At 39.8% G+C, this 23,427-nt stretch overlaps 1 protein-coding gene across 1 annotated transcript in view; it reads left to right on the top strand.

Annotated features, from left to right (window-relative positions):
- NAF1 (nuclear assembly factor 1 ribonucleoprotein) overlaps window positions 1-23,427 on the top strand; it is a 65,170-nt gene that overhangs the window by 19,145 nt on the left and 22,598 nt on the right. Inside the window, exons 2-3 of the mRNA XM_004382056.2 lie at window positions 3,994-4,168; window positions 20,759-20,852. Of these exons, the coding sequence (XP_004382113.1) occupies window positions 3,994-4,168; window positions 20,759-20,852 (269 nt within the window). The remainder of the gene's footprint in view (window positions 1-3,993; window positions 4,169-20,758; window positions 20,853-23,427) is intronic.

The following is a 23,427-nucleotide window of genomic DNA, read 5'->3' as shown; positions in this document are numbered from 1 at the left end:
CTGCCTAGACCGCCATCTTGCCGGAGTCTCCGGAAGGTTTTTTTTTTTTAATCTGTGTAGTAGCTTAGACACTTGTACTTATCTTGCTGATCGAGCGCCGTTTCTTGCTGGTTCTGGAGGTTTTTGCAGACTCTCTGCCACTCGGTCTCTCCTGATGTGGAAAATGCGTCCCAAATGCCACTCCTTGCCTCACCGTTCGCGCCAGCCAATCCAGCCTGCAGGTTGCCGGTTCCCGCTGGGTCAGGTGTGGCAGTTCCTCGCTGCTTCTGAACCACGTCTCCCTTCCCCTGCTGCTCAGTCTGATTCCTCAGCTTTGTCTTTGATGTTCAGGGCTCCTAGATTGTCGCATATAATTAATTCACTTGTGGTTTAGGGTCTTTGTTGTAAGAGGGACCACAGAAAGCATCTGACTACTCCACCGTCTTGGCCCCGCCCCTCTGTCTTCTCGTGATGCTTCCTGCATCATTCAGATTTTGCCCACAGACTCCTTCAGTGTTGCAGATTGTGGCTTGATTTTTTCTTCAGTTCTTTCCGTTTGAGAAATGCTGAGCGTGTTCTTTCCTTTTGGTTTTCCCAGGTCTTTGCACGTTTCGTTACACTACTTTGTCTTCTCGAACTGCCCTTTGAAATCTTCTGTTCAGCTCTTTTTCTTCATCATTTCTTCTATTCGCTTTAGCTAGCATATGTTCAAAAGCAAGTTTCAGAGTCCTTTCTGACACCCATTTTGGTATTTGCTTTCGTTTCTTTTTAAGGACTTCTTGCTTTCTTTATTTATGATGTCCTTGATGTCATTCCGCAGCTCATCTGGTCATTAATGTTCAGTGCTTTAAATCTGTTCTTGAGGTAGTCTCTAAATTCACATCATACTCAAGGTCATACTTTGGCTCTCATGGAGTTGTTTTAGTTTTCTTCAGCTTCAACTTGAACTTGCATATGAGCAACTGATGCTCTGTTCCACAGTCAGCCCCTGGCCTTGTTCTGGCTGATGATATTGAGCTTCTTCATCATCTCTTTCCACAAATGTAGTTGATTTGGTTCCTGTGTATTCCTTCTGGTGAAGTCCACATGTATAGTTGCCATTTATGCTGTTGAAAAAAAGTATTTGCAATGAAGAAGTCATTGATCTTGCAAAATTCTGTCATGTGATATCTGGCATCATTTTTAACACCAATGCCATATTTTCCAATGACCAACCTTTCTTCTTTGTTTCCCACTTTCGTGTTCTAATCACCAGTAATTATCAGTGCATACTGAACACATGTTTGGTTAATTTCAGACTGCAGAAGCTGATAAAAGCCTTCAATTTCTTCAACTTTGGAATTAGTGGTTTGTGTGTAAATTTGAATAGTAGTTGTATTAACTGGTCTTCTTGTAGGCACGTGAATGTTATTCTATCACTGACAGCATTGTTCTTCGGGATAGATTTTGAAATGTTCTTTTTCATGAAATGTGATACCATTGCTCTTCAATTTGTTGTTCTAGGCATAGTAGATCATGTTATTGTCTGATTCAGATGGCCAATACCAGTCCATTTCAGCTTACTAATGCCTGTGATTTCTATCTTGAAATGTTCCGTTTCATTTTTGACAACTTATAATTTTCCTGGATTCATGCTTCTTACATTCCAGGTTCTGATTATTAATGGATGTTTGCAGCTGTTTCTTCTCATTTTGACTTGTGCCACATCAGTAATGAAGTTTCCAGAGGCTTTACTCCATCCCCGACATTAAGATAGACTCTACTTTGAGGAGGCATTTCTTTCCCAGTCGTGTTTTGAGTGCCTTCCAACCTGAGGGGCTCATCTTCTGGCACTATATCAGACAATGTGCTGCTGTTATTCGTGAGGTTTTATGCTTGCCAGTTTTTTCAGAAGTAGACTGCCACGTCCTGCTTCATCGTCTGTCTTAGTTTGGAATCTCTGTTGAGACTTGTCCACCATGGGCGACCCTGGTGGTATTTGGAATACTGGTGGTATAGCTTCTAGCTTCACAGCACCGTGCAAGCCACCATAGTAAGACAAACTGACAGACGAGTGGAACGAATGGGATTAGACAGTTTGAAAGAAGGGTTATGGAAACTAGGGAAGGAAGTAGATAATTGTACCTTTGTTGGTTAGGGGGTGGTTTCAGAGGAGGTAATATCTGAGTTGGCTCTGTAAAGATGAACGGAATTTCCTTTGGTTGGAGCATTCTTGGCACAGGAACTTGCACAGATAATGGCACGAGGTAGTGAAAGTACAAGGCAGTTTGGAAATTTGAGTAATCTTTTATGCTAGATGGAGGCTTGTGTGTGAGAAGTGGTAGTGGATGGGCTTGTGAAGGTAACCAGAAACCTGAGTGCAGAGGACTCTGAGATGTCATGCTGAGGAGCATGGCCTTATCTTTTACACAGTATAGATTTGTGGGAAAAAAAAAAAAAAAACTCTTTAGACTTTTCTGTATGTTTGAATATTTTCTTAATAAAAAGTGGAAAATAGTACGATGTATACTCACGTTACCATCAGATTTAACAGTTATAGTAGTTTTCAGTGTTTAGATTTAATCTGGATTTAACTATTAGTAACTTTTGGGAATTGTTAGTTTCACACATACATATTTTATTGAAACATTTTGAAGTCATTTACAGACATCACTGATATTATACTTGAGTATTTCAGCATGCATTCTCTAAGAGGAGAGTCTCATATACCCACAGTACTATTATCACACATAACAAAACTAATTCCCTATCTAATCTAATGTCTAGTCATGGAAGATGTTTTTAAAGCAAAAGAGTAGACTCGTTAGGACGGAAGGTCATGAGAAGAAGGTAACAACAGCCAGATGAAGGGGTTATACAGTTATACAACTGTTACAGAAAACAGATGAGAGACAAATGAGGGCCTGAAGTAGAGTCATAGTAGCAGTGGATCTGGGATGGAGAAATGGAAGAGTAGGGATGTTAACCCATCAGAAAATAGGACTTTATTATTGATTGGGAGAATCCAGTAGTTGAAAATGATTCCAGCAATGAAATAAAATAGATGCTCAAGGAGAGAGGCAGGTTTAGTAAGGAGTTATTATTGTTGTCAAGTTGATTCTGACTCTTGGTGACATCATGAGTGTAGAGTAGAACTGCTCCATAAGGTTTTCATGGCTGTGACATTTCAGAAGCACATCCTCAGGCCTGTTCTCCAGGTCCCCTCCGGGCGGGTTTGAGCCATTTGCACCACCCAGGAACCCCAGTAAGGATAGTGCACTTTTGCTTCCTTGTCTTTAACTTGTTGCAGGTGTGAGGTATGTGCAGGTTATTCATAGAGCGCTGGCTAGTATGCAACCAGAGATTATGAGTGGAACCTAGAAATGTCAAGGCTGAAGATGTAGGTGTTATCTGCACATGGATGGTGATTGAAATCATTGGAGTGGATGAGGTATCCATGCAAAGAGTGCGGAGGGGGAGAGAAGGTGACTGAGGATGGAACCCTGAGAAATGGCATGTAAGGGGGCTCGGGGGGAGCCAGCAAACATAATGTAGACTGAGAGGAGGATTACCGGTAACGGATTGCTGTGGAAGTCCAGGGCCAAAGGATTTTTCAGAAAGGAGAGTGGTCAGCGTGGTTGGTAACTGAGGAGTTCAGATTGTCTGAAGACTGAGGAGAAACTATTGGCAATTAAATCATCTGCTTATTTAAGAGGCTTTTTATCCAGAGCTCCCTTTTGACAGTTGTTTGCCATGTGCTTAATTATAGTCAGATGTGCGTTAAGTAAAACTATTCTAATGAGAGAGTCTGGACTGTAACAGGAGTTTTGAAGATGTTACTGGTCGTGTAAAACAATTTTCCAATTACTGTAACATTTCAAGTACTCTAGTCTACTTTGAAATGCTAATTTTAAAATTAAATCAACAAGAGTGAAGATGTAGTAAAGTAGGTATTTCCAAGTTGAATAATCTTACTCTAATACAGTACCGTTATAATGAAACTTCACTAAGTTTTAAACTTTTTTTTCCCTGCAGTGAAACAGATTCAGATAGTTCAAGCTCCTCCTCTTCCTCCTCATCATCTTCATCATCTTCGTCTTCCTCTCATATGTCACTTCCTCCGGTGCTGTCAGATGGAGAAGATAATTTACAAGTTGAGAAGGAAAATAAGAATTTTCCTCTTAAAACGAAAGACGAGTTACTTCTTGGTGTAAGTACTTGGATTTGTTATTAAGTTTAATTCCCATGTTTTAAAATATATATTGGTAGTGATATTGGCTGCATCTGGCTTATACCTGCTCTGTAAATTTCAGTACTGTTCTCTTCAGCTTCTTATTGGCCATACCTTGGCTTTCTTATATAAAAGAGGATTGAGCTGGATAATTTCTAAGGTTGCTTCTAACCCTCACATTTGATAATTGTTTTTGCTGGGACATTAGCTTGTTACTCTCTTATTTTTTTATTTTTCCTAGAAGATGTTATGTAGATTTGCAACCTTGCTTTTTTGTCTACAAGTCAGAAAATTGTGCTCAAGAGCAATGGAAATCGTCCTTTTTTAATTAGTTGCCTTTAGAAAAGGAGAAAATGAAACTAAGTGGGTTGAGCTTTTTAGAATTCCTATTTACTTGATGTTTTTTGAGAGCTTGTATTATTAAAATTGGAGAAAAGTTATTGTAGAATGGTGTATATTGGCACTTGAGAAATTTGGTTGACAAGGTTATTCTCTGGGTTTATTTGCTCTTAAGCTGTAAACTGTCCCTAGAAGGATGATGGTAGTCTGGTTGAAACCTCATGAACCAAGAGTAATTTTTCTCAGAATCTCAGAATATAGGCCATATTGCCACGTGTGTAGTCCTCCCCATGTACTTCTGTGTCTTATTAATGCTTTTTTAAAATTGTGATTATTACTAATTACAGTTATATAACACTCAAAGTAATAAAGTAGCTTAATGCAAGATATGAAAGGAATCTCAAAGTCTAGAGGCAATCAGGTACCTTTTTCATGCCTTTTTGGTTTTATCAACATTAATTATTTTTCCTTTTCACTACTCTACTTACAGGAAGAAATTTTCTGTTTCCATTACACTTGATATATTGAAAACCTCTGGGTTTGTGTACGACTCCATCAGTGATTCATCTTTCCATGCTAAAGACATGCTGTTATCTCAATAGTCTTTTTTAAACAAAGGCTCCCAAGATACGACTCCTTGTTTTTTTTTTAGAAGAATTTATTTTAATTTTTTTTGGTGAAAATATATATAGCAAAACACACCAGTTCAACAATTTCTGCATGTATAATTCAGTGACATTAATTACATTCTTTAAGTTGTACAGTCATTCTCAGTGTCCTCCTCCAAATTATTCCTCCACCATTAATGTAAACTCACTGCCCCCGAAGCTTCTTATCTAACTTGATCAGCTGTTGTCAACTTGCTCTTATATCAATGATTCTTTTAAAGAGTACAATGCTCAAGGTAGACATCCTTTATTAAACTAAACTGTTGTTTGGTTTAAAGTAAACTTCAGGGGATATTTTTGGTTAAGGTTTAAAGATATCTTAGGGCAATAGTTTTGGGAGTTAATCTAGCTTTAATGGCTCTAGAAAGTCTGGATTCCATGAGAATTTGAAATTCTGTTCTGCATTTTTCTTCCTTTTGACCAGGATTCTCCTGTAGAGTCTTTGATCAAAACGTTTAGTAATGGTAATGGTAGCCAGACACCGTCCAGTTCTTCTGGTCTTGGGCAAAAGCAACAGTTATTCATAGAGGCGATTAGCCACATATTCCATTTCCTCCTCTTATTCCTGACTCTCCTTCCTTTGTTGTTCCAGAATAGAGACCAGTTGTACCTTGGATGGCAGCTTGCAAGCTTTTAAGACCCCAGGCACTGTGCCATGAGGTAGAAGGTAGAACAGAAGCACTAAACATGGTATTAGTACAGTTAACTAGGATGTCCCATGGAACCGTGACCCTAGACCTCCAAACCAAGAAACATCCCATGAGGTGGTTGGTTGTATATAAGCAGCCTCAGCAACTGCTTTTTTTTTTTTTTTTTTTAAATATATCACACAACATTTGGATATGAGTACTTTTTGAAAATATTAGACTTACTTGGACTCTTTTCCCTGTATTTTGATCACCTTTCTACTTAAGTTTCCATTTAAAATAGAGAAGCCAGCAAGTAAAAGACTGTAGTACTTTTGTATTTGTATGTGTTTTGTCACCTTATTTATCTTACTAGATCAGGAGTTCTTATCTTGGGAATCCCTTGAAATTAATCAAAATTATTAATACAAATGATACATATTTGTTTAGATATTTTTTCTGGGTAGAGGGCCCACATTTTCATCAAGAAATCTGAAAGGGCCCATGGCTGCCAAGAGGCCAAGAACCATATTCTTTGAGGACTGAGTTCCTGTCTGATCTTTGTCGCTCCCATTGCCTGGACGGGTGCTTTACAGAGAATGAGTTCTCAGTCAGCGACAATACGTGATTGTAGAACGAGTGTGTGAACAAAGGCCTTACATTCATGTAGTGTGCCTGCCACACAGCAAGCAAGAGGACTGGTCCAGTTCCTGCTCTCACAGTAACTAGTGGAAAGAGACTGACAGATAAAGCAGAGACAAATAAATATGAGAAGTGCTATTGAATTCTCTGAGTATATGTTTGGCTCATAGCAGGAAATTCCATTTTTGCTGGGAAAGTGTTAGTTTTCAAAGCTTGGAACCATTGGCTGGTCTGTTTCTGTCTGTGCCGGTTCCAAGGGATCTTTCAGGGAGGATAAAAGAGGCATAGTCTTTATTTTTCAATTTTGGGTTCTTGATTAGCAGTTAGTTTATTGAGAAGATGAGGGAAGATGCTTATTAGAAGTCTCTAGTCCTTTAGACCACTCTGCTGCTAGAGGTAGGTAGAGAACTGAGTTCCCTGGTCTGCCCTCAGGCTCCGACTCAGGGCTCTGAAACTGTGTCCTAGAACTCTTTGAGGCTTCAGCTCTGAAGGAGAGTGTCTTCGCCCTGAAATCCAAGGGTGGTGTGGCTACAGGTGCTCAGCCCCTTCAGGACTCTGCCTCTTCCACTGTTCTCAGGAGGTGTTTCTCCATGGGGCTGGCAGTTTGGCTGCTGACACCTCCTGTATGAAAGTCATGGAGAAGACTTTAACTGGCTTACCCGGGGCCTGCTAGCTGGCCTGAACAAATCATTGAGGCTAGTGGAATGAATATTTTGACTGATTGGGCTTGAGTGGCATAACCAATTGCTGTCGAGTCAGTTCCAACTCATGGTGACGCCATGTGTGTTAGAGTAGAACTGTGCTCCATAGGGTTTTCACTGCCTCATTTTTTGGAAGTAGATTGCCAGGACTTTCTCCTGAGGCACCTCTGGGTGGACTTGAACCACCAACCTTTTAGTTAGCAGCTGGGCATGTTAACCATTTGCACCACCTAAGTGGCATAGTCTCCTGTTTGTGTGGGGGAGTTTGCAGGAAAGAGTGTAAGAGGACGTGTGGGAAAGTGAGGTCTTGCGATGAAGAGCATGTGAGCTAGTGTGAGAGGGCAGGAATACATAAGAGCCATTGTGTTAGAAAGGGAGCTGGGATGTGTCTGTATTTTGAGGAGGGTGGTGTCAACGCCTCATGGACCACATGGAATGGGTTCTCTGCCCCAGGAAAGGGAGGCTGATATCCATTTTCAGAAGAAGATGCTGGACAGGCAGTAATAGGTGGCACAAATGGTTAAGCGCTTGACTACTAGGTGAAATGTTGGTGGTTCAAACCCACCCAGAGGTGCCTCAGAAGATGGGCCTGGAGTTCTGCTTCTGAAAGGTCACAGCTTGAAAACCCTGTGAAGCAGTTTTACTCTGCACACATGGGGTCACCATGAGCCAGAACTGACTTAATGTCAGCTAACAACAAAACAACATAGAGGGTAAGGGGAAATACTTGGAAGTGGTTATTTGGTATGACTTAATGTTGGACTCTTGGTTGTTCTCATTACCTAAAGAAAAGGGGTTTATTGTCACCTTACTGGAATAGGAAAACCATGGGCACTAAGGCAGCTACTGGGGCTGGCCATGCCATTTCTTTTATATGCTGTCTCAGTTATCTAGTGCTGCTATAACAGAAATACCGCAAGTGGATGGCTTTAACAATGAGAAATTTATTTCTCCGTGGTAAAGTAGGCTAAAAGTCCAAATTCAGGGCGTCAGCTTCAGGGGAAGGCTTTCTCTTTCTGTTGGCCCTCTCGTCAGTGTTCCCCCAGACTAGGAGCTTCTCTGCACAGGGACTCTGGGTCCAAAAGACAACGCTTCACTCCTGGCACTGCTTTCTTCGTGGTATGAGGCCCCCTTGTCTCTCTTTTCAGTTCTTTATTTTATATCGCAAGAGATTGCCTCAGGACACAATCCCATCATCCCTTATTAACATCATAGGGGCAGGATTTACAACACAGAGGAAAATCACACAACACCAGGAAAATCATGGCCCAGCCAAACTGATACATACATTTTCGGGGGGACGTAATTCAATCCATGACACATGCCTCTTGCACATGCACAGTCTCATAATCCCGAGCATCATTTTCCCTTTCTTTATTGGCTGGCTTCCTGTGTTTATTCATAGATTTATTAATTCCAGCCTGTACATGGATTTCTGTGTCCCTGACACCTTATGTGGCATCTTTTACTTTCATATTCCCCACAAATTAAGTAGTGTTATATTTGTTTAGTCACTTTTGGAAAAATCCTGTTGTTTAGCTCATATTTATGTTTTGTAGGAAAATAACAATCCATTGTGTTCCTGTGAAGTGTCCCCTCTTGTGACAACTGGCTCTTGCTGGTGTGGCGTTACCATTTTGTTCAGGTCTCCTGGTACATAACTTGGGCTTTTAGACAGCAGGGGTTGTTCACAGGCGATTTGCTCTGTATGTGGCCTGTTAATTTAATTTCGTAATGAAATTCTGAAGAAAATTAATGAAATAGTCTATCCACGTTGTCTTTGCTCGAAGGTATGTGCAATTAAGATGTGCTGTACAGTTAATGTCAGTTTCAGAGTTTGTGCTGGACCTTCGGGTTTCTCTAGGATGTAGATGTTCCTGATGTAAACCTGTGTGTGTTCCACCTCTTTATAAAGTATCTCATCCGCTAGTCAGTTTGCTGCTGTCCTTCAGGCATGCTGAGCTTAATTTTGCCCCCGTTGAGTTAGTTTGTGAAGCAGGAAAGCTCCCTGGGTTTAGCTCTTTCAGTCTTTTCCATTGTTTCAAGTCCTGTTAAGGTGCTCTCTCCTTTCCCCCAGGTGACCTGACTACTAACTGTGCAGATCTGAACCCTCTGGGGCAGTTCTAGTCTGTCCTGTAGGGTTGCTGTGAGTTGGGATCAACTCGACAGCAGTGGGTTTATATGGGAGCTACAGTGAAGTAATCTCTAATAAATTAAAAAATGTGAATGTTCTTTTAGAATTAGACCTTAGAGAGATGCAACTGTCTCTTAAAGATAGGGAAAGATAAATAGATGACGAGATTTGGTTATAACCTGATTCAAAAGAGGAGATAAGAGGAAGAGAGAAAAAAAGGAAGTAGTCAGCCATAAACCAAAAAATCCAAACCCATTGCCATCGAGTCGATTCCAACTCATAGCGACTCTATAGGACAGAATAGAACTGCCCCATAGGGTTTCCAAGGAGCAGCTGATGAATTCGAACTGCCAGCCTTTTGGTTAGCAGCTGTGCGCTTAACCACTGCGCCACTGGCGTTTCCGATCGGCTATAGAGACATTGAAAGAGGGTAATCTTAATTGGCTCTTTTCGTAAGGGAGGGGTAAATTTCTTTAAGGAGCTTCAGCTGTTGCGGTTTCTTTGGCCCGATTGCCTAGTGTGGAGATGAGTGTCTGATGCTACCACTGGTGAGCTGACAAAATTTTGATAACTATGTTGAAACCTTTTAACAGAAGTAAAAGAAAGGAACACAATATGCCAGAGAATGTTGCCTCACAGAAAACAACCATGGAAAATTAGAAATTCCCCACAAGTGTTTCAAGCTATAGAATAGCTTAATAAGAATATGAGCTCAATTTAAAAATCATTATGAACTAATAGATTAGATACTTCAAAGATATTTGATAGAACTGACATTTGGATTACTTAACAGAAGCAAGATTTTTAGTAAATGCAAAAGAAAAACACAAATTTGAGCCTGTATAAGGATGCAGTGCTCTTAATAATGTTGAGAATTCAACAAGTGGCACCAAAAAATACTCAAAATTAAAACATGCCAAAGTTTCTGTAAAATTAAAATTAAATCTAAATTTGTGGGTTAAAGGAGGAACACACCATATTCCACAAAAATCTCATGTAGAATGCTAAATTCCAACATATTTTATTGTTTTAGACAATTATTATTATCCCTATTAGTATTCTTATTGAAGCATTGTCCATTTTTCATCTCCATACTCACTGCAGTCATAATTGTAAAATGTTAAGTAAGGCATTTGTGGTTTTGGGGGAAGAAAACAATAGGGACTAATTTATCAAATTCATTTTTAATTAAGACTTTGAAATGTCTTTGAAATGACCTTTAATAAATATCCAGTAAGAATTCAGACATTTAGGCAGAAAAAGCAAAGGGGGGAAAGTCAGATGGACTCATGTTTAGCACAGGTTTCTGTATCATGGCCCATTGGAAGGCTTCCTTGGGTGTCCAGGTTGGGCATACTGTTCTTGTGTATTTTCACAATACCCTGTGCGTATCTCTGACTCTAGTAATATGTGTGTCTGTCTTCCCCACTTGCTGTGCTGTAAGCTCTCTGAAGTTGAGGACTGTGGTCAGCTTTTACCGGCAGCTGGCAGTGCCGTACCTAGCACATAGGATGGCTGTCTTAGTCATCTAGTGCTGTTATGACAGAAAGACCACAAGTGGATGGTTTTAACAAAGATAATTTATTTCCTCACAGTAAAGTAGGCCAAAAGTCCAAATTCAGGGCATCAGCTCCAGGAGAAGACTTTTTCTCTCTATTGGCCTTCTTATCAATCTTCCCCTGGACTAGGAGCTTCTCTGCACGGGAACCCCAGGTCCAAAGGATGCGCTCTGCTCCCAGTGCTTCTTTCTTGGTGGTTTGAGGTCCGCTACTCTCTGCTTGCTTTCCTTTCATCTCTTGTAAGGTAGAAGGTGGTGCAGGCCACACCCCAGGGAAACTCCCTTTACATTGGATCAGGGATGTGACCTTAGTAAGGGTGTTACAGTCCCACCCTAATCCTCTTTAACATAAAATTACAATCACAGAATGGAGGACAACCACACAATACTGGGAATCATGGCCCAGCTGAATTGATACACACGTTTTTGGGGGACGTAATTAAATCCATGACAGTGGCACATATGTGTTGTTATTTATTCTGAAGTGGGAGTTGATGCACTGGTAAGAGATCCATAAAGACTGAAATTGTTGGGAGCGTTTCCCTTTGAAAATTGGACTTCAGTTAGACCTTGAAGAGTTTGACTAGGTGGAGTAGAATGAATGTTTGAATGAGGAGGAATAAAATGAGCAGGCTTTCTAAGGAAAGCTTTCACTTCAGAGATAAAATTGGTAACCCTGCTGTGCGGCTTTATTGTCTTTCCCTAGGAAGTAGAATACCATCTCTCAACTCTGTTGCGCGGTGGGTGGGCTCCTGTGCTGTCTCATGCTGGTCTCCTGATTCTGCTGTTGCCGTTTCTCGTTTCTCTGCTCACTTCCGAGTCCTCTCCAGAATTGTCTGATGTCCATAATTCCCCAACAGTCTTTTCATGGCAGTGTAGGCTTTTACTGTTAGGCACCTTAAAACTCTTCCAGCCTCTATCCATTCACAGTTTCAAAACTGCTTCCACATTTTAGGTATCTGTCAGAGCAGCACCCTACTCTCTCAGTACCAAATTTTGTCTTAGTCATCTAGTGCTCCTATAACGGAACTACCGCAAGTCGGTGGCTCCAACAAACAGAAGTTTATTCTCACAGTCTAGTAGGCTGTAAGTCCGAATTCAGGATATCAACTCCAGGGGAAGACTTTGTCTCTCTGTTGGCTCTGGAGGAAGGTCCTTGTCATCAATTTCCCTCTGGTCTAGGAGCTTTTCTGTGCAGGAACCCCGGGTGCAAAGGATGCACTCTGCTCCTGACACTACTTTCTTGGTGGTATGAAGTCCCCCTGTCTCTCTACTCACTTCTCTCTTTTATATCTCAAAATAGACTGACTTAAGACACAATCTAATTTTGTAGATTGAGTCCTGCCTCATTAACATAACTGCCTCTAATCCCATCTCATTAACATTATAGACGCAGGATTTACAGCACATAGGAAAAATCACATCAGATGACAAAATGGTAGACAGTCACCCAATACTGGGAATCATGGCCTAGCCAAGTTGACAGATATTTTTGGGGGACACAGTTCAATCCATGACAAGGAGATAGTGAACTGGCAAATGTGTAAATATAGGTTAGATAAGCGAAATGGAAAAATAAAGTAGGGTAAGGAGTCCTTGGGTGGCACAAATGGTTAAGGAGTTGACCACTAACCTTTTGGTTGGTGGTTTGAATCCACCCAAAGGCTCTTGGAAGAAAGGTCTGGCAGTGTGCTTCTGGAAGGTCATAGCCTCGAAAACCCTATGAGCATAGTTCTGCTCTACACACTTGGGGTCGCCATGAGTCAGAATCAACTCCATGGCAGTGGGTTTGGTTTTGGTTTTCAGGGGGATATAGTGTGTTGGTGTTGGGGAATGGGAGCCCTCGCTTGAGAGGGGGACTTTGGGTAGAGATCTTGAGAAGAAAGGGAGAAAGCCTTCAGCATCTGGAGGAAGATTGTTTCAGACGTGACCTGCTGCCGTCAGTTGATTCTGACTTATAGATACCCTGTAGGACAGAGTAGAGCTGCCCCATAGGGTTTCCAAGGAGCCACTGGTGGATTCGAACTGCCAGCCTTTTGGTTAGCAGCCGAGCTCTTAACCAGTGCACCACCAGGGCTCCTTCAGACATTAACAAAATTTAAAAAGTTGAAATGAGAATCCTCTGCTTGCGTTCTGGTTTATCTGCTAAACCCATTCTTCAGTCTTACCTTCACATGCATACATGCTTGATACATTGTCTTAGTCATCTAGTGCTGCTGTAACAGAAACACCACAAGTGGATGGTTTTAACGAAGAGAAGTTTATTTCCTCATAGTTAAAGTAGGCTAAAAGTCCAAATTCAGGGTGTCAGCTCCAGGGGAAGGCTTTCTCTCTCTCGGCCTTCTCGTCAGTGTTCCCCCAGACTAGGAGCTTCTCCGCACAGGGACCCCTGTCCAAAGGACACGCTCTGCTCCTGGCACTGCTTTCTTGATGGTATGAGGTCCCCCTGTCTCACTGCTCACTTCTGTCTTTTATATCTCAAGAGACTGCCTCAGGACATAATCCAGTCTTGTAGATCAGGTCCTGCCTTACCAACACAACTGCCACCCATCCTCCCTCATTAACATCACAGAGGCAGGTTTACAACATACAGGAAAATCACACAGTACCAGGAATGATGGCCTAGCCAAATAGATGCACAGTTTTTGGGGGGACATAATTCAAACCATGACGTACATTTAAGTTATAGAAGTCAAACTTTAAGCTTCCATGTGTTCCTTTATGAAAGAGAACCCTTATGTCATAGTAGAGAGAAAATCCAGATACATTTTTTAGATGTTAAGATAACGAATGAGCAAATGTTGTGTGCGGTCGAGTCGATTCCAACTCGTGACAACCGTTTTGGACAGAATAGAACTGCCCCATAGGGTTTCTTAGAGTATAATCTTTATGGGAGCAGATCGCCCAGTCTTTTTTCCTGTAGAGTGGTTGGTGGGTTCGAACCATCAACATTTTGGTTAGCAGCTGAGTGCTTAACCATTTCGCCACCGGGGCTCCTTGAATGAGCAAATGGGGGGGATAGAAGTGAAGAGAAAGTGAAAGGAGGAAAAAAGAAAGAATTAAAAACAATTGGGATGGAGAATGTTTTCACCTAATTCACACTTAGTATTTGATCTGATACTACACAAGATTAGGAAAGGTCCCCTCGTTAGTTCTTGCGCGCGCGCGCGCGTGTGTGTGTGTACACCCATCAGAAACACACTTGCCATAGAGTTGACTCCAACTCATGGTGACCCCATGTGTGTCAGAGTAGGGCTGTGCTCCATTGGGTTTTCAATGACTGATTTTTCACAAGTAGATCTCCAGGCCTTTTCTCCAAGGCGCCTCTGAGTGGACTCAGACCTCCAGCCTTTTTCTGTTAGCAGCCAAGCACGTTAACAGTTTTGTACCACCTAGTGGGATGGTCGATATCTCCCCTCCCAAATATATATATACATGAATGTATATGTTCGTGTAGACCATTTATCAAGAATTTATGTTCAGATTTTTTAAAAAATTAAAATTTTGTGCTTTATTATACATAACTATTTCAACAACACATCAAGCACAAATGATCCCTTAAACTTCAAGGAAATACTTTTGATTTATTAAGTAGAGTATGTATGTATGTCCTGTGTATATATACATATATATGATTATTGTTACAGAGAAGCATTCCATTTATTGATTCCCTTTTTCCCTAGTAGTCTTAATGAGTTCTGCTGATTGTTTTCGAGGATACAGGTGAATGTCTGTTAAAGAGGAATCTAGCTGGAAAATGAGCATAGGTACTCAGTGCTGAAAGCAGAATGACACCAGAGAGTTCATGATTGAATGCCAGGTGGATGGTAAGGGACGTAAGCAATATGATTGACTGGCAGTGGTCAAGGAAGGCATCATGGCTTCAGCTGAGCATTGAAAGATGCATAGGATTATGTGTATGAAAGGTGACAAGGTGAAGAGATTGTGAACTCTCTCTAGGAAGGATCAAGTGTATTACCAGTGTTGGTTACTTAGTGAGGACTCTGGAAATACTAGTTTATTTGTTTATTCATTATCATCCATACAGCTGATATTGTCAATAATATTTTCACTTTTTAACATTTCTGAAATTGGGGCTAATGATGATATTTTACATTTGGCAGTGCTTTTGTCTAAGTGGTATATAAAGTCAGTTTCTTAGATTTGATGAAGTATGGACTCCTTAGTTAATGTAAAAGTTATATTCATCACTGGAGGCTTTTTCTTATTGAGAGATATTGTAATTTTATTTTAGTTTTATATTTATATGAGTCTGTTTTTGAAGGTGTTCTTAAGAACTTTGTGTCTGTGACAGAAATTTTAGAGAAAAACAGGATGCGAACATTATATGCATTAGAATAATAAAAAAGAGAGACTTCAGAAAAGTTCTTCCATGTTTAGGTGAAACTATTTAATGAACTAGTCTGAATCTAAGTCTAGTGTCGTATATAATGGCTGGAAGTACTGGACGCTACTTCCCAACCGTATCTGAAGAGTGAAGGCTCACCTGATAGTATCAAGTAATTGCCAGTCACGGGCATGTCCTCTGTTCTTGGGTAATACGAGGAGGAAAGTGGTTAGGAAATTTCATTCCACCTTCCTGACTTTTCTCAATTCTCCCCAAACTAGCACCAAAAAGGATTATTTCCTTTTGGAATATTTGATTCCTTCCCCACCATCCTCTGCTGCCCCTTTTCTGTATTTGTGAGTGAAAATTCAAATCAGGGTTCCGGTTTAGATCATTTTGCCCCAGAAGATTATTACATTGCAGTTGTCCCACGGTATCTGCAGGGGATTGGTTCCAGGACCCCCTCCAATACCAAAGTCCACGGGTGCTCGTCCCTTATATAAAACGATGTAGTGTTTGCATATAAGCTGTGCACAGCCTCTTGTATACTTTAAATCATCCCTAGATTACTTATACTTACCTAATACAATGTAAATGCTATGTAAATAGTTGTAAAACCAAAACCAAACAAAGAAGCCAAACCTGTTACCGTTGATTCTGACTCACAAAGTGCTATGTAAATAGCACTTCAGGCTCCTTTTAGCCTTTGAGGAATTGCTCTGACCACTTCAGTGCTTTTTAGGAGCCATTTTTCACAGAAACAAAGGGTGCTCACAACACAAGTAGCGAATGCAGGTGATGCGAGGCGAATGATGCTCAAACACTTGAGGAGCTGTGAGATGGCGGGAGGCTACAGCAGGGGATGCCTGCACAGCAGCACTTCATTGACGGGGATTCAGCACAGTGCTCGGCACATGACAAATTCAGGTTTTGCTTTTTGGAACTTCTTTTTCCTTCGAACATTTTCCATCCGTGGTTGGTTGAATCTGTGGATGTTGAACTTGTGAATATGGAGGGATGACTGTACTGATGTTTTTTTCTTGCCCAATGTTAAACCCTCAGAAGAGCTAGAGAAGTCAAGGTCTTTTATACAATATGAATGTTGTCTGCTAAGACAGTCATTTTTGTGCTGGAATCTTAGACAACCATTTTTTTTTACTGGTGCATCTACAACTTAATTTTAATAGGGTGAATTTTTAATGTTATGTGCTTCTCATTTGGATATTTTGCTTAACTGAGTAACTTTGTAGACCATACAGATTTTAGGGAATCAGAATGTAGTAATATTCTTATAACACAGATAATAATTGCTCTTTCTTGCTAGTCCAGAAATAGGGTTAGGATCTTGCATTTCTGTAATGGTATGAGTATCTATCAATCACAAAGGAGCCCTGGTGGCACAGTGGTTAAGAGCTCGGCTGCTAAGCAGAAGGTTGGTAGTTTGAATCCAGCCGCTCCTTGGAAACCCTTGGGGCAGTTCTGTTCTGTCCTGTAGGGTCGCTATGAGTTGGAATCAACTCCACAGCAAATGGTTTGGTTTTTGGTTATTATCACAGCGTCATAGTAATTATTTTGAGTCTCTGTCTTTCTTTTTTACTTCCAGGAGTTTGTTTTTTTTTTTTTTTTGATTGTCTTGGTAGCCGATTGTATTAACTATTCAGAACTTTAGTTCAGCTTCCCCACATCATTATTTATAGGAAGAGAAAAGAAAAACTGATAAACGCAGAAAGAAAGTGACTTGCCTGGGTTGGTCCACGTGGGGAGGGACACATGCAGAACTAGTAACAGATTCCAGTGTGCTGTGTTTTTAGTATTTGTGGACACCGGTGTGGCAATGTTGGAATCTGATCATGGGAGTTCTTTGATTGTTTAGTTTCTAGGATAATGTAGCATATTTTGTCATGGTGAAGGATGACTGTATCATCTGATGTAAGTTTTCTTACATTGTGTTTTTTTGGATCGTATTACCTCTTGAATGTAGACTGTGCAAGAAATAAATGAATGAGTTTCTTTAATATTTTGAATTTCAGTACTTCATTTGCCAAATGCTGTCGTGTGTTTATAGAGATTATTAGTTTCGTGCCACTTTTTCATTTGCTGATGATGTGAATGGAATGTTTTTCTCCCTTTGCTTTACTACCCTTCATTATTACATGGAGAAGTACTAAATGAGTATGTCCAACAAAACTATTTTTACTGTTCTTTTACTTTGAACCAGTAAACATTTATAACATTTATCCTATTTAATTGACACATAATTTTTTATCTCTAGTTCTAGGTAATGTTCATCCAAACAGGTTTTTAGTTTCATTTTAATTTTGGGAAATAGCAGTGAGGAAAATAGATACTTATCACAAATCTTTTTTTCTCCAGTGGAGTATTCAGGTTAGCATTAAAATTTTATAGTGCTGTGGTACATGTTATTGTGTTATTGTTAGGTGCTGCTAAGTTGATTTTTTACTCACAGCAACCCAATGTGACAGAATAGAACTGCCCCAGAGGGCTTTCTGGGCTACAATCTTTACGGGAGCAGATTGCCAACTCTTTTCTCCCGCAGAGTGGCTGGTGGGTTCGAACTGCCGACCTTTTGGTTAGTAGCTGAGTGCTTAACCATTATGCCATCAAGGTGCCTTCATGTTATTAGAATGTGGTCTTAAAATTATACCTGTGTTAATGGTTGAAAATAGGTTGGTATAAATGCCTGGGTATATGCTTTGTAACAGGGTATGAGGATGTAAAGTAGTGCTGTCCAGTAGATCTTTCTGCAGCGATGGAAACCTTGTCTGTCCATGCTGGCTTAATACTGTTGCTACTGAGCACTTGAAATGTGGCTAGTGCCGTTGAAGACTGCATTTTTAATTTTATTTAATTTTAATTAATGAATTTAAATTTAAATAGGCAAATATGGTTAGTGTCGAGTATTGGATAATGCAGAATAAAAGTGTTTCTTCTCACCCACTCCTTCCACTTTCCATGACAGTGATAGGATAATCCAGGCTCCTTCAATTTTTCTTACCTGCAGTAAATAACCTTTATGTCGTTTATTTTCAGTTACACTTGGTTTTTGCTTATTATGCTGGAGAAGGTCTTTCTATCCCAGGACTTCCTCATCACGTCTACTTCAGTTTTGTAGTTTACCACTGTGCCTTTTACTTCTGATTCTTTATACCCTTATATACACTGTCAAAGTGGTAGTGTCCCCCAGTATGTGTTCTGGCCGCTTTTTCCTTATTGGTGTGTCTGTGTGTTTTTTTCTTTCTCCATCACATATACACACCCTTTTCTCTACACATGGAAAAGCAAAGTGATTGATTTTTATTTCCTTAAAGGAGATTATGAGACTGAGGAGATTTATCCATCTCTTAACCAGGCAGCTTCTGTGCCAGGTGTTAATCTAATAATTGTAATAATGTTTCTGCTGCTAATCAGAGGTATCTCTGCATCCGTCCTGTGCAATTAAGCTTCCTTATATTTACCTTTCTTTTTGGGTTGACGTTCTTTACGTTACTTTAGAATTCTTCATTGAATTCTAGGGATTCAGTTTTCATTATCTGATTTCTGCTCTGACTAAGAAAACCTATGACCTCTTCTGTGGTTTTTTAACTTGGACTGTCATGTCTGATGAGGTAGGTCAATTCATTTAATTAATGTACACTAAGCACCTACTCTGTGCTAGGCATTGTTCTGGGTGCTGTAGCAGTGAGCAAGGCTAACCAGGTCTTAATTATTGTTGAATTTACATTGTAGTTAGGAAAATGCATGTTAAGTAAGTATAATACTAGATAATAATATGTTTAAGAGAAAGAAAATCGGCAGGGGAATTTGATAAAGAGTAGTAGTAGTGCATTACTTTAGATTTAGTAGTTAGGGAAGAGAAGGTGATATTTGAACTGAGATCGAAACAAGACAAGATCTTATATTGCTCAGTCTGACATGGTGAACCAAGGAACTTCCTTTTGAGCCTTCTCCCTCTTCGAACCTTCCCAAAATCCTCAGAGTAAGCACATCCCTTGGGGGAATTCTTGATACAGAATTAATGGAGTTAGGGATATTTCTTCCCCATTCATCCACTTTCCCTTTCCTAGAATGCTAATTTAGAAAGAACAAGTAGATCTGTTCTCCCTTGATCCAGTCTCCAGAACGTCTTTCATTCACAAAACAAATACATTGATTTTCTTAATTGGACTTTCCAAAACAAACACCATAACAGACTCTCAATCTGGAATTGTACAAGGCACATTTCATTTATTGCTCTCGCTTGCATATTTTGTGTAATAGTTAATTCTTTATATATCCATAGTATTCTTAAGGACACAAAATGGCTGCTAACAGGGGTCAGCTATGTGGCTGTTAAGCACTTCTCATATACCTACCTCACATCTTGGGTCAGAAAGAGTTGGTGAAGAAATCTTCAGGTGTAAAGAAATTTAGTTTTTAACTAAATTTTTAACATCTTTACAGCTTTTATGGGTTGAAACCTACATTCTGTTTCCAGGAATTCTGTTTTTGGCTAACAGGTGTCAATTTCCTTTTTTTCCTGAAGAAGCTAGACACTCATGGCTTCTCCACACAGGCCCAGAAAAGATTCTTGCTGCTTCTGTTTGTTCAACTATTTAATCCCAAATTAATTAACCAAATAAACAAAACAGATAAAAGAGAGAACTCTCCTGGGGGAAAATTATAGTTACTAGTAGAATTATTTCTTTTCAAATGGAATGTCCCTGGGAATTACTGTGTAAGTTGTTTCTTTCCTTTACCCTGGATTCCTTAACAATAGTGGTTTTTTTGTGTGTGTTGTTCAAGTGTGATTGGAAAAATCTGAAATGGTACTTTATGTCTTTGTTCTTAGTATAGCTGGATTTAGGGTGTATACTCTAGAACCAGTGAATCACTTAGCCCTTTCATCACCCAGTAATTTTCTGCTTTGGATTTTTTGTTGATACCATGTGTTTTCATTAGTGGAAGCATGCTGGATCATTGAGTGTCTGAATTTTTGGCAGGTAGTGTGGATTTTTTTTCTTACCCCCTCCCACAATCCTACCTGCAGTCCAGTGGAAAATTGGTTGTCCTACTAATTCTTCTCCCAGAAGGCCTCTCCCCACCCTGGAATCCAGTGAAACATATGTGTATCAAATAAAAATTTTCAAAATTTCTATTTCTCCTGCTAAAAATGCACACCCCTCATACAGTACCCTGTAAAAACAGTAATTTACAGCACACGCCCATTGCTTTGGTTTCAAGCTGTTACGCAGGTCCTCTCCTAAAGGCTGCATTGTACTGTCAGTGGGAAAGCAGCTTCTCAAGAAACCTGAGAGGCAGAAAATGTTGGTGGGCAACTGTATATCCCATTGGTGATGAAGGGGTTAGGTGGGAGATGTTAGAGTTGGGGGAAATGCCTTCAGAACACTGTGCCACCACTATAAAAGATAACATCAAAGAGATGCTATAAACACTTACGCTACACCTTCAGAGACTGAAACAGAGGATATATCCTTTTTTTTTTTAAGTTAAATTCTTGAAGCTGGGGGACTATTAATGCGTTTTGTATTATAGGAACTACCTTCTGTTGAAGAACTCACTATTATTATTCCTGAAGATATCGAATTAAAGCCTCTTGGGGTGGTTTCAAGTATTATTGAGCAATTAGGTAAGTAAATAATTTTATAGATAATATTCTTGTTTATATCCAAATGTACACAAATAATTAAATCTAGAACTTTATGAGTAGTGAATTTTCTTTGAAATACATAATAGTACCTTATTTTATAGTCATTAAGTTTAAAAGGAAAAAAATCAGTTTTCACTTAAATAGGTAATATAAAAAAATACATTGTCTTTATAAAAAAAGTCTGCTTTTACTGACGTGCTTTCTCCAGAATTTTCTTTAGTTTAATGTATTAGTTTTCTATTGCTGTTGTAACACATTACCACAAACATAATGGCTTAAAATGATGCAAATTTATTATCTTATACTTCTGCTAGAAGTCCGACACGGGTCTCACTGGCTAAAATCAAGGTTTTAGCAGAGCTGTGTTTCTTTCTGGAGGCTCTATAGGAGAATCTGTTTCCTTGTCTTTTCCAGCTTCTAAACTACCTGGCCAACCAACTGGAAGAGATCCATGTATGTGCCTATTTTAAAGAAAGGCAATCCAACAAAATGCAGAAATTAGTGAACAATATCATTAATATCACATGCAAGTAAAATTATGCTGAGGATAATTCAAAAATGGTTACAGCAGTACATTGACAGGGAACTGCAGAAATTCAAGCCAGATTCAGAAGAGGACGTGTAATGAGAGATATCATTGCTAATTGTCAGATGGATCTTAACTGAAAGCAGAGAATACCAGAAAAATGCTTACTAATTATTAACTATGCAGAGGCATTCATTTGTGTACATCATAATAAATTATGATTACATCGCGAAGAATGGGAATTCCAGAACGCTTAATTGTGCTCATGCTGAACCTATACGTAGACCAAGAGGCAGGTGTAAGAACAGAATAAGGGAATACTGAGTAGTTTAAAGTCAGGAAATGTGTGCGTGAGGGTTGTATCCTTTCACCGTACTTATTCAGTCTGTATGCTGAGCAAATAATCTGAGAAACGGGACTATATGAGGAACAGCACGGTATTAGGATAGGTGGAAGACTCTTTAACAATCTGCAATATGCAGATGACACAACCTTCCTTGCTGAAAATGAAGAGAACTTGAAGTGCTTACTGATGAAGATCAAAGACTGCAGCCTTCAACATGGATTATACCTTAACATAAAACAAAACTCCTCGCAACTGGACCAATAAGCAAATCATAATAAATGTAGAAAATACGGAAATTGTCAAGGGTTTCATTTTACTTGGATCCACAATCAATGCCCACGGAAGCAGCAGTCAGGAAATCAAACAGCGTATTGCACTGGGCAAATCTGATGCAAAAGACCTCTTTAAAGTGTTGTAAAGCAAAGATGTCACTTTAAGGACTAAGGTGCGTCTGACTCAAGCCATGGTATTTTCATTCGTCTCTTATGCATGCGAAAGCTGGAAGGTGAATAAGGAAGACAAAAGAATTAATGCCTTTGAATTATGGTGTTGGCAGAGAATATTGAATATACCATGGACTGCCAGAAGAACAAATAAATCTGTCTTGGAAGAAGTACAGCCAGAATGCTCCTTAGAAGTGAAGATAGTGAGACTTGGTCTCATGTACTTCGGACATGTTATCGGTAGGGCCAGTCCCTGGAGAAGAACATCATGTTGGTAAAGTAGAGGGTCAGTGAAAAAAAGGAAGACCATCAACGAGATGGATTGACACAGTGGATGCAGAAATGGGCTCAAGCATAGCAATGATTGTGAGGATAGTTCAGGCCTGGGCAGTGTTTAGTTCTTTTATACATAGGCTTGCTATGAGTCGGAATCAACTCAGTGGCATCTTAACAAAAACGTACGGCTGCCTGCATTTATTCGTTCATGGCCCTCCTCCTGTATTCTCAAAGCCAATGATGTGGCATCTCAGTGACCCATCTTCCATGCTCACATCTCTTTCTGACCAAAGCCAGGAAAGGGTCTCTGCCTTTTAGGACTCTCGTCACTAGCTTGGAAACCTGGTGTTGCAGTGGTTAAGAGCTCGGCTGCTAACCTAAAAGTTGGCAGTTCATATCCACCAGCTGCTCCTTGGAAACCCTATGGGGCAGTTCTACTCTGTCTGTAGGGTCACTGTGAGTCGGAATTGACTCGATGGCAATGGGTTTTGGGTTTTCTTTTTTTTGTAACTAGCTTTGGCACATCTGGATAATCCAGAATAATCTCATCTCCAGATCCTTGTCCTTAATCACATTTGCAGAGTCCTTTTTTTTAAATTTAAGTTAGCATATTCACAAAATTCCAGATATTAGGGTATGGCTGCCTTTGGGGAGTCGTCATTCTGCCTATCACATTGGAATTTATAAACAGGTAAATTATAATGTTCCGTGATTTAATATTAAGGGTAAGAAATATGAAACTATTGAGTTATACTGGAACTGTATATTATAGATTTTTTTTTTTTTACCTCCAAGATTTGTGGTAGGTATATGAGAGCTCCTGAAATGTAGAATGTAGCTAACATAAACTGTCATAGCAAGTTAGATTTGAAGATTGAACTAGAGCTGACAAAGTGTCCAAGCATGGACCAGTAACTTGAAATTTGCCTCCAAAACTGGACAGTGTGAAGAGACTGAAGAAAG

The sequence above is a fragment of the Trichechus manatus genome, unplaced genomic scaffold (genome assembly GCF_000243295.1).
Source record: "Trichechus manatus latirostris isolate Lorelei unplaced genomic scaffold, TriManLat1.0 scaffold00089, whole genome shotgun sequence".
NCBI classification, from domain to species: Eukaryota; Metazoa; Chordata; class Mammalia; order Sirenia; family Trichechidae; genus Trichechus; species Trichechus manatus.
This window is presented reverse-complemented; position numbering and strand designations above follow the sequence as displayed.